The 11,873-nt window shown below is 37.3% G+C and overlaps 1 protein-coding gene across 1 annotated transcript in view; it reads left to right on the top strand.

Moving 5' to 3' along the window:
* YLPM1 (YLP motif containing 1) overlaps nucleotides 1-8,660 on the top strand; it is a gene marked incomplete at its 5' end in the record, with an annotated part of 38,401 nt that extends 29,741 nt beyond the window's left edge. The window contains 4 exons of the mRNA XM_010135799.1: nucleotides 615-666; nucleotides 5,791-5,921; nucleotides 7,720-7,899; nucleotides 8,262-8,660. Of these exons, the coding sequence (XP_010134101.1) occupies nucleotides 615-666; nucleotides 5,791-5,921; nucleotides 7,720-7,866 (330 nt within the window). The remainder of the gene's footprint in view (nucleotides 1-614; nucleotides 667-5,790; nucleotides 5,922-7,719; nucleotides 7,900-8,261) is intronic.
* Nucleotides 8,661-11,873: the final 3,213 nt, after the last annotated feature.

An 11,873-nucleotide genomic window follows, 5' to 3' on the forward strand; every position in this document is an offset into this window, starting at 1 on the left:
GTAGGGAAAAAGTGTTTTTAAAAAATCAGTGAACTAAGATGGTTATTTTAAAATTAAAAATAATACATAAATCGTAGTGATTCAGTAGATACTCTCATCTAAACTAAAAAAGTATTTTGTTTAGTTGTGGACTAACCACTCATACAAGAATTTAGTGTGTCCTTTCAAGATAATTATTAATTGAAGCTTTTGTCTTGTAAATCTGGGAATATATTCTTAACAACTTGTGACTACGGCAAATTTTTCACTTGTATTTATAAAGCTTCTTTGTGCCTGATAAGTTGTGTTGCAATAACTTTGCCACCTGGAATAATATAAAACAGTAACTGTTCACACAAGACCGTTGCTGTCTGTTAGACTCATTCCAGAGTTCTGCATTTGCAGAGGGCAGCACTCTTGTAATGATTTGCAAGGGCTGCTAAAATCACTGAATGGGAAGTGGATGCAGAAGTTCTGAAATACTGAGTAATTTGTTTCCTTCATCTGATAACAAAAATTGTGCCTTACAAAAAGAAATACCTTAAGCTCTTATTATAATGCTGTTTCCAGTTCAAAAATTATGTGCATGTGTGTGTCTCTCTAATCCTCCGAGCTTCTCTCTGTGTATGATTTAGGGTTACATTCCGAAAAGCAAATGGGAGATGGACACTTCTGAGGCAAAGCTAGGTGGGTATTTATTTTTTCCTGTTTCTCATAGTTGGTATCTGATGATGTTTGCAAAGCCTGAGTTTTCATTTTTAGTGTGCCTCCTTACCAAAGACAAGTAAGTGTATTGATCTCCGGTACATGACCGACAGTGCAAACATAGAGAAATTTGTATTCTGCCAGAGGCAAGGGAGTTACGACTTTCTAACTATCACTTGTTTCTATAATCCTTAATTGTTCTTCCATCTGTTCAACGATAAAAAAAGCAGTATTTCTGTTCTTTATTCATCTCTTCCGCATTATAAAAAGCAAAAAGTCAATTTACATTGCACTGCATTCTTGTTCATACTGCCTACCTTTTTTTTTCAAGCCTAAATGTCGTCAGTAACTTCTTACTTTCTTGGAGACGTGCCTAGTTACTAACTATATTGAAGGTGTATCTCGCTCTCCAAAACTGTCGTGTGTGAGGATAAACTAGTGCCATGCTTTGGAGCTGATTCTGAATTACTAGGCCTCATTGTATCTTTTCAGCAGCTTAATGTTGAAAAGTTAAAAGTTCGTTACACTTTTCAGTTCCGGGAGAGTACTAGAATTCTTCTTATTAGGGTGTAGAATGGACTTTACAAGAACAGAAGGGCACTATTTTGCTGCGCTTTTTGTTCCGATTAGTGCTGCTGGTTACCTTAGACACCAAGTGCTACTATTGGGATTCTGTCAAAGTCAAAAGCAACTTTCAGTCTCAAACATATGCAACACAGTTATGGTGGAAGGTTTACACATGAAAAGAGGTTTCTAGTCATTATGATCAGGTTAGGTTTGGTTTGGTTTTTTACTGAACAGTAATGGTTCGAAGTGACAGTTCTCTATCAACGCAATCTGCATAAAACTTCGATTTTCTGTCATGTCCGTGAGAAGTAAGAAATACCTGAATGGGATGCAGCATGTCTTAACATTTTCAGGTTTGCTTCTGCATGTGTGGTACAGCCCTGTGTATCATTACTTTTCAATAATCAAAATCACAATTGCACCATAGAAATTGCACTAGAAGTTCTGGCTTACATAAAGCAGCCTTTCGTCTTTTGCTGTTTACTGTCTCTCCCGCTGCTGTGCTCTCTTTTATGTTACTGAAATGTTTGGGGAATATATTGACATCGTGGCACCTGCAATACAACTGGGCAAGCCTTATACCCAATGATTCAGGCATACCGAACAGCTAGGCAGCTAGAATTACTTCAGGATTGCTATGCATTTTTTATTAGAAGAGTTGATTGGTTTAATCTGTTAAGATTATTTCTTAAATTAATAATTTTTTCCCAATTATGTATTACATCATAGTATTGGAAAAGTGCATTGTTGAAGAGTGCTCCGATGCGTCGTATTGCTAATACCATAGACCTCTTTAAAGAGCTGAGTAGTTGGAACAGATGCATTGAGTTAATACGGTGAACCTTGAGTCATCCTGTGCATTTCGCATATATCACGAGAGTCCAATGTGTATTCTAAAAAGATTTAAGTTTTATGTGTAGTTTCTAGCAATGTGGAGATGGACTGCAGCAGAAATTTACAGATAGCTTTCAAAATTTACCTCTCATGATCAAATACTGCTAACAAATAGAAATAAAGAACTATGTTGCGTTTCTTTCCTTAAGAAAACTCCATTATATTAAACCACAGGATTTTTATATGGTCTCAGCTTAAATATAAAATGTGGAGTAAACAGCAGAGTCAATTTTATGCTAAAGTAAGTCACTTGCAAGGCTGTTTACAATAACGCTTTAACAATAAAACTCCATTAACAAACTGGACGTTCGCATGCTGCAAGACAGATACAAGTGCTGAGAAGGTTTCTCTGTTCAATCTGTGTTCATTATTTTACTGTTATAACTACCCACTAGATTTAATTTTTATAAATATATAGAACTGTAGATTAAAAGTAAATTCTGACAAAACATACATTTAAAAAAAGCTAGACATTCCTGTGTAATGAACACTGTTACTTTTGAAAAATTGCTCTGCAAGGTTAGACAACTTTCAGCTCAAGGTGCGCATTATAAGCAGGTGCAGTCTGTAAGTAAGAATTCTTATATTTACTTCACAGTAAGACTTTGTTTTAGATGACCAATTAAAATTATTTCCTGAAAGGCATGTGAACTGTGCTATGCATTTGTTTTTCCAAAGTTGAGTTATTTCCTGGGAGCTGGCCTGACCATTAGGTTTATTGCATTAAAGGGCCAGAGGGCACACATTTGCAGACTTGGTGTAAGTGCAGAATCCAAAAACAACACTGTAAGTCATGTTTTGCTTTTTTGTTTTCTTTTTGAGTAGGTGTTGTTACAGGAAAGCACAATAAGAGCTTACTGATCGTAGTAAGCCTCAGAAAAGGTCTGACAAGTTTGAGTTCTTTAGCTGCAGTGCTGACTTGTGACAATCACCGTACTGTGTGCCCCAGAGCTCTTGCTTTAGTTCACATGTACTTTGTCAGTGGTGATGCGTTCCTCTGAGGATGTGTGTGGTATATAATCTCCTTATGTGTTGTGAGTGCACAGCCACATTCCTATTCCGAAGTCTAATCACTGGTTTGTCTCAGTGCATAGCGCACGCAGGTTCTTGTATTTAAATTTACAGAAATGGACTCATTTTAAAGATTTGACTACATTCAAAGTGTTTGTTGTATTACTCTGTTTCAAAGTGCGACTTAGTGATGAGATTTATAAACTTCCAGAAAAGGAGAAATGAGCTGAAATTTTATACTATAGTAAAATTTGCTCGAGATTGCAAATAATGTTTTACATAAAATTTTCTGGCTTTTCTATAAGGGCAAATATTTATGATTTAGGTTTTGAAGGAGCTAATTAAGTCAGTTACTTTAAGTGCTTTATTACAATTCTAAAGGTGTGGTTTTAAGCTCTGAGAGCTTTCAGAAATGCTGCTGCTTTGTTTTTAAAATTGAAATGGTAAAATGATGTTAGTTTAACACTAAGTAATCATATGCCACAAATATTCACAAGAATTAGTGTTACAAAAGGACACCTCTCATTTTCAGAAAAGAATATTCTGAAATAATGCTCTGAGGTAGGCTTTTGACATTTCTGTCGTGTCTGCTGCATGGCACATGTACCTTGAACCATGATAGTATGGGTGGAAGCAGATCGCTCTGGAAAGGCAATCCAACTTCAAAGAGGGAAGGAGATAATATCTTAAAATAAATTCTGTGTAGCAGTAACAAAAAGGAATAGAGGGGAACCTCATATGCAGAACACCTTCTGAACTGCTCTGTTGATGTTTGAGGGTTACACATTCCTTGGTGATGTTTTCGGTTGGTTTGTATGCGGCAGGGAATGGGAGACTGAACTCTGCATTGATAATGAGATGGTCTTGCATCATAGCTGCTTGTCTTCCAACAGAATACGGCTTGTGCAGATATTTGCCAACAGAGAGCTCCTGAATTTTCGGTTCTTTGTGTTCCTAGATGCTCCTCAATGCATTTGTTGCTCTCCTTTTCAATGTCATTATTTTCTGGAAAACCTTGTGCTACCAATTATCTACACCAATTGATCTGATAGTAATGCCCAGGAATAGTGCAAGTACCGTGTGTGCTGGACTAACAGGAATATTGTATAAAACAATTTTGTATAAATCGGTTTTGTCTTTAGAGGGAATGCTGTCTTTCTGTTTAGATCGAGCTTCAAATTTGGCAGATTTAAAGCAAAAGAAGAACCTTAACTGGATTGTGTAACAAGGTATCACATAACAGATACAAATATTCTGCACAGTTTTCTTAAATATTGGCTTTTTTAAAAGACAGAGGGGGATTAAAATGTTTTCTTAGAAGAAATTCTGTATCTGTTCCAGGGAAATGGGGCAAAGGTGGAGTCTTTAAACATTTTTAAATTATATAAGGGAGAAATTGTTTCATTAGTTATGGCATTTAAATTGAATGTTTATATCACCATTGCCTCCCATTATCTCCGATTTTGCTCTTTTCTCTCCCATATTAAAACAAAAAACTTCATATCTGAACTGAGTTTCTTCAAGTACACACCTTTTGAACATCCTCTTCTATCTGGAAAATATGCTGCCTTGTTTTTGGTTTATTTCTGAGACCTTTTGTGGGTGAATTGAATTACATCACTGACTTCTGAAACAGCATTACTTGACCTCACTGGAAATGGTTTACAGAATATGACTGCCAAGCTTAGTATTCCTTCTGCGTATACTTGAATTGTTGCCTTAAAATGGTCACATACATCAACAGAAGTTCTCGGATTTCTTTTGACTTGTAAAGCTGTTTTTCATTTTCATGCTCTGCTCATAATCTTACAAGGAATACTTCATCTCCTTTCTAAAAGCAGTTTGCTGCATCATTTCAAGAAGGTTTTGTTTTTTCACTGAAAATAAGTGTCCAAAGAGGAACCAAATTTTAGAACCTAGGAATGGAATTGTTTCTCCTCGTGCCTTATTGATTCAGTAAGAAAAAGAAGAAATGATTGAACAAACTTACTGCTTAAATACTCATGACTGACCTCTTACACAATGAAGCAAAAGGTTCTGATATATTTTTTTTTCCAGCCTTGGAGGATTTTTTGGATGTGTTTCCATTGTGGGGACAGAGAAAAAGAAAGAGCAGGGGGATGAGGGTTTCCAAGGAGCTTTTTATTTAACAGAAACAGTATCTCAAAAACTGGTCTTTGATGCATTAAATTATGTGATTATCACTTGTTCCCTGATAACTGCATGTATGCCATGTTCGACACAGTATTAAACCCCAAATTTGGGTAAAATGCTACAGCTTTAGTCTTGTGTTCAAATACAGAAAGGTCTCTCTGGGGTTCCTAGCTATTCTACCTCTAAGAACAGACTCCATATAGCATGAACATCTGGAAGATCAAGCGTTTCTCTCTCATACAAATAACAAAACTGAGTGTTATTGACACACAGTTAGTGTGAAAGATCAATAAAACTTGAAAATGGTGTTGAGTCTTCTCTAGTTTATTTCAATTCTCATCATTCCACTTGTCAAGACAAACTGTATGTTACAAGTTCTGCTGCTCGTTTTCTATTGAAAATTTTTCCGCTCTTGTCTTGTTTGTGTGAATAATAGAAAAAAATTCTTCTTTAACTCTGAGGCTCTGTGTTTGTTCTCAGACAAGCTGGATGGTTTGCGGACTGGCAGTAAAAGGAAACGTGACTGGGAAGCAATTGCCAGCAGAATGGAAGATTATCTTCAGCTTCCAGATGACTATGATACACGTGCTTCTGAACCTGGAAAGAAAAGGGTAATGTATTTTCAAATGACTTACTGTCCATATATGACCAGTTAACAGTCTCTGTGTAAAAGAGTTCGAGTCAAGTCAGTCGGTGTCTATGAATATGGTAGTTTCACTGACTCACTTTTCATTTTTCCGTTCCATTAGGTTCTTTGACAGGTAAACAGAGTAGTTATAATGAGGTGAGGAGCTGTAGATAATAAAGATTAGCTATGCGTGGCATGGCTTTTGAGATTGAGACTGCAATCATGTCCTGTTTCTTTCTGGGGAAGATGATGCACTTTGTTTCAGAGCAACCTCTTCTTATGCTGTAAGTTTTGTGATGAGATAGTGTGATATACAGTGCAGATTTGAAGACAAGTTGATGATTTTATCAAGCTATTTATAGTTAGGTTTTGTAATAAGTAGGGAGAGAAACAGTACTCTCTTCTTATGTTCAGAAAGATTCAGCCGAGGGAAAGTATCAGCTGTGTAAGTTTTGTGTCAGTTGAGCCTTGTAGACGTTGCCTCCTGCATGTGCCTTGCATAAAGCTTGGGAAATGGTATATAGGAAGTTGGCTTCAACCCTTTTACGTGTAGTTCTGTTCTGAACACAAAATGATACATCTTCAAAAACCATTGGGGAAAAAAAGATCAAAAAAGTCTTAGAGGAAGATGAAAGAGAGGTAATAAGAAGAGGTAATACTTACTGATGTGATTTGGGTGGTGGTTTTTTGTCTCCAAAATAGAAAGACTAGCTTTTGCCAGTAAAAGCAGTTTGAGTTAACTGTCAGTGTTTGGGCTTTGTTTTGTTCTGCGATGTCAAATAGAAAACATGGGTAGTACTGGACATTGTGTATGAGAGAGACAGAGGTACTAAGGCATCGACAGACAATGTGATGGAAGAAAGCAGACATTGCTCATCAGCAGAATGTCTGGGGTAGTCTGGGAGGAATGAGGAATAGGAAGGTGCTGGCAGGAAGCCAGTAAGGCTGTGTCCCCAGGTAACGAATCAGCCTGAATGGGATTAATCACTTAGAATGTCAAGGAAGAGTTCCTTCACTTACTGTTTTTTTTCTTGTCCTGCAACAGTGTGTTCCAGCTGAGTTTCTGGGCTGTAGCCCTTCATCATCACCTCCCTCACTCCCTCCTCCCTGTTGTGCTCCCTCCTATTGGTGTCTGGGTTTGTTACTGGAGTGAGTGTATGTGTTTGAACAGATTGAATGCAAGTGATCTACATGACAATGAAGAGCCACAGAGGAGATGGATGCAACTGTAGAGATGGGAGATAACAAATGCATGAAGTTATTTAGTTTAAAGAAATAGCAGATTTGAATAGAAATGTATAACAGACAATAGAGAAGAAAACTGTCCCTCATTCACGCATCACTGCTGATTGCTCTGTAACACTGTCTTTCTGTAGTTTCGTAGTTGTCTTCTAGGTGTTTCCATTGTATAGTTGAAAGGCAGGTCATACAGAAAATGAAGACACTAAAGGAATCTTTGATAATTCTTCCTGCAGAAAGCATTGCTTTAAACAGAGAAATTGTAGTAATTATACTTCAGCTCTCAGAATTCTAGCACTGAAATGGAGAAGGCTAATCATCTGTGACTTTCTTCTACTCCATGGAACACCTGAGATACTCAATTAAAAAAAATGTAACTGGTGTCATTTCCATCTTTACCCATTGGAAAACAAATCAATACTTAACCATTGGAATGAAATGAGTACAAATTACAATTCTTGTACTCTTTTCTGCAGAGAAAAGCCTAGACTTGTCTCAGAATTTCTTAAGAGATTGTCCTACTGATAGTATGTTTTTCGTAGGTGCGGTGGGCAGATCTAGAAGAAAAAAAAGATGCAGACAGGAAAAGGGCCATTGGTTTTGTTGTTGGACAAACAGATTGGGAAAAGATAACAGATGAAAGTGGTCATCTTGCTGAGAGAGCACTCAACCGCACCAAGTATATATGAAAAAGCGGTTAAATGGAATTTTGTGCCTTTAAGGTAAGCATTCAGTCTTCCTGCATGTTTAAAACCTTGATGTTTTTCAGGTTTTTTAAGAGTTGAGGTTGCAGTGCATGTCATTGTTAGAGTTCTCCCAGACAAGATTATTTGATTTGGAACCTTGTATGATAGGTGTTAGCTGTGCCCATGTCGATGTGCACCCTTCGGTACAGCATCTGAAAATAAAGAGATTGTCAATTATTAGTCTCTAAACTTTATTAACAGGAAGAACGTTTTCATTAAAAGAGTAGTTTAGCTGTGTGCCGAGTCCTGTATAGTTCAGATTTTGCTTACTATACCTTAACTCTGACCACATTAACTGCTGTTTTACTTGGTGTAACAAAGTTTTCCTTTCTTTCCAGGCCATTTGCTCTGAGAAGAGAACCAAGGTGTCATGAGCATCTTGCGTGGGTCACGTCACTCCCACCTTCACAGTTTTTCTTTGTTATTTTACTTTGAGCAATTTTCTTGAGATATTGGCAGATAACCAGTGCCCTCAAAAAATCCAACAAATCCCACTGCTCCGAAGTGAGACAGCTTACTTTTAAATATTTTTGGAGGGGAGGGAGGGGGAGGGCGAGGGCCAGTAGTTCTAGCTGCTGTTCATGGGATAAAGAGAAGGATTAGACAGACGTTACCTCCACTATACTGTCACAGAATGTTTATCACCTTTGCTTTGTGGCTGTTCTTGTTTTATACTGTATGTACCTCGTAGCTTATTGTATTAGGAAGCAGAACAATAAATTTCACTATAAACTTGGTGTTCTTGGTGGACCATATAGCATGTTTTTTTCTTTGACATTTTAAATGTGGTCTGTGTTCACATGTTGGCAGTGGTCAGAACCTCCTTACCTGGAAGAGGTGCTGTGCTCATATTCTGGAATATGTCCTGTCTTCTCGGTTTATCACCTGCTCTTCTTCTCATAGGCAGCTCCATTAAGACCTCAGGTTTTGCTGGCCTTCAGGAGTCATACTGTTCTTGTTCTTCCTGTAGAGCAAGGGTGATCATTATATTTTGGATCCCTGTTTCTCAGTTATGTCAAATTTCCATTACTATGTGAGTATAAATTGTGCTGGATGGTTCTGAAATACTCAAGGTAGTAATGTATGAAAAACATTTTTTTAATGCTCAACTTGAAAACAGGTACTACAGAGTTCTCTAAAGGGCAACCGAGAAAATTCAGTTTGGTTTTACTATGTCTTTTAGTCAATGATGATTCGTATCAGGGTATTTAATTCCATTTGTAAGTTTACTGTCTCATAAGAGAAACATCATTAAAAGAAGCAAAAAAGACTGGAAGTTATACCCTTCTATTCCTTTAATAAATATGTTTAACTTACTAAAAAAGATAAATTAATAGCAGTCCACACTATTAAAAGTGGTTCCAGTTCTTCATAGATGCTGGTATATTGCTTCTGCACAGTGTCAGGTTTGCTGATGAAAACTTTCTTTTGTCCTCTCAGGTTTTGAAGCAAATGCGTAGTGTTAACAATGTTGTAACCAGGCAAGGTGTTTAAATCCAAAAATAATTGCTGTTTCAGAGGTGAACTGAATTTTTTCTCCTGTTCTTTCTGAGGTTAGAAAATGAAGTATCAAGTTGTCTGCTGAGTGCTCTGAATGCTCTGTTGAGTGATTACATTACGGTTTGCATCTAGGTTGGTAAATTGACGAGTTCTGGTGTGGTGCTAATAGAAGGGTTTGCCATTCTAAAAATGTTTAGGTTTATTGGATGTTTCTCAGAAGTGTCTGTAGTGCATGATTGACAGCTCCTTGGTAAATGAGGGGAATAGCTGAACTTGTGTTATGCCCTCGGTCTGTTTCGATACAAGAAAATCAAGCTCCTGGAATCCATCAGTTTTAAAATGGAAAGTAATAACTAGGCATTTTCTGTGTACACATACTATTATGTAGCATATATACTTTCTTGTTTAAATGTTGCTAAGTACTCTTTGAATTCTGACTGGGAATTGGTGACAGAGGGAAATTAATAGTTAACAAGAAAATTAGTATTGTAGATTGCTGTGGAAATGTGGCAAGCTTTGCTTTGGAGGAGTTACTCTCTCTGGTACGTGTAAAATGGGTTTTAGTCTAACCTCAGCTGTCCATAACAAAACTGGAGTTCTTGCGGCACGTCATTGTTACGAGTTGATGCTGTTGTTTGACTTTAAAGAACTGATAATCATTTTGTCTGTGTTTCTGGTAATATACCTGAACCTGATCCTTTTCTAGCATTTTCCTTTCCAGGCTAAAAAATGTGCAAATGGATACCATGTGACAGAACTGATCATATCGTTTACCGTTTTTAACAATTTTGAAATTATTTTAGCAGATCACACCCAGAGGGGTCATACTGTTTATTCTGTGGTGCATTTAGGATTAAAGAGAGATGACTGGAGAATGCACATAAAGTTATACATTACTCTGATGACAATAGAGAGAAAATGTATCAATTTTCAAGTTTACAGCAAAATTTCAGTTAGGAAAACATACTGTTGCAGACTGTCAGACTGATCAGAACAGGCTGAAGGGTTTGGGGTTTTTTGTTGCTGTAGTTGTTTTCCTGTTTCCCTGAAGTTCAGAACTTTTCAGTTTCTGTAGTACAGAAGTACCATGCCATAATCTTTAATGTTTAGCAGGTCAGTCTTCATCTGCTTGATGGGAAGTGGCTTTCAAAGAAAGTAACTTCTACCAGAACTGCTGCATGTTACAGATTCTACATACTTTAGTCCTTCAGTGACTGAATGAAGAAATTGAGCAAAAAGGAAAAATTCATCATTGCTGCTGCCAGAACTGAGAATCGCTAGGAATGGTCGTGCTGGGCTCAAGGTCAGAGGCTGGTGATTAGTGATTGCACTTTTGTGCGGAAAATCCTTCACTGCAGAATCCATAAAGTTTAGTTCTTACTCATCATCTGCTTGCTGGTACTGGCGGTGGAATCTTTCACAGTGCTTCAGCAAAAGTCGGTATGCAGGAAGAATACCGACTTTCATGATGGCCAAATAGGAGAACATGCATCCAGCACTCTTGGGTAATGATCCGTCCTTGAGCATGTACGCAATTTTGCTAACTCCAAGTTGAACTATTTCTGTGCAAGGCATCACTTTTAAAAATCCAGCTCTGAAAAAAATTGTCAACAGCTGCAGGATGGAGCTGCTACCTCTTGAGCAAAGTTGACTGTTAAAACAGTATTTTCTGTGAATTATAATTACTTATGGCACTTCCATTTTTTTTCAAGGCCATCTTCTTTTTTAAGAATATCAAAACTACCTGTCTTATGGCAGAAGTACATGTGCTTTTTGCAGGGGAATGTGTGAAGATGTGCTGCTGCTGTGTGAATAGAGCTTAGTTGTCATCTTCAGTCACCTTGTCTTTTACTGTAGGATTGCTCATTAATCATGATGGTCTGACTATGGTATGAAAGCGAAGCGTGGAATATTACATCAGGTCTGGAATTGTCTTGGTTCTCTTTTTCTTAAATATTTGCATCAACATAGGTAAACAACTTACCTTGCATTGCTAGTTCCCAGTCTTCAGAAGGGAAGAATTGGTGTTGGTAAAAGTTAGAGTTTCACTTTTCACCCATCAGGCTGGGTCTGGTATTTTGGGGGCTTGGCTTCAGTTGTCTTTGTGAGCCCTGCCCATTAATTGTTCCTTGCCTGTCTGTTGGTAAACAAAATATTACTGTCTGTTTGTAAGGCATTGTTTGTAACTATTTTCTGAAGCTTCGTAATCTCTGAATAACCATTTAGATACTGTGGAGATACTGAGTAGGATTTCAGTGATGGCTTTTATGAAAGGATTGAATTGGAAAAGTAGAGTTGTGATATTATATTGAAACAAAGAAATTAACCTATTTCCCCAACGCCCACATGAATAGTTAAAAATTGTGAAGAATCGTGATTTGCAAGTTACTTTAGAAAGTATGCTTCCTGCAGAAGAATCGTTTGTCATCAGTGTGCTTTTACATGAGAGA

Source organism: Buceros rhinoceros, unplaced genomic scaffold (assembly GCF_000710305.1).
Source record: "Buceros rhinoceros silvestris isolate BGI_N320 unplaced genomic scaffold, ASM71030v1 scaffold3845, whole genome shotgun sequence".
NCBI classification, from domain to species: domain Eukaryota; kingdom Metazoa; phylum Chordata; class Aves; order Bucerotiformes; family Bucerotidae; genus Buceros; species Buceros rhinoceros.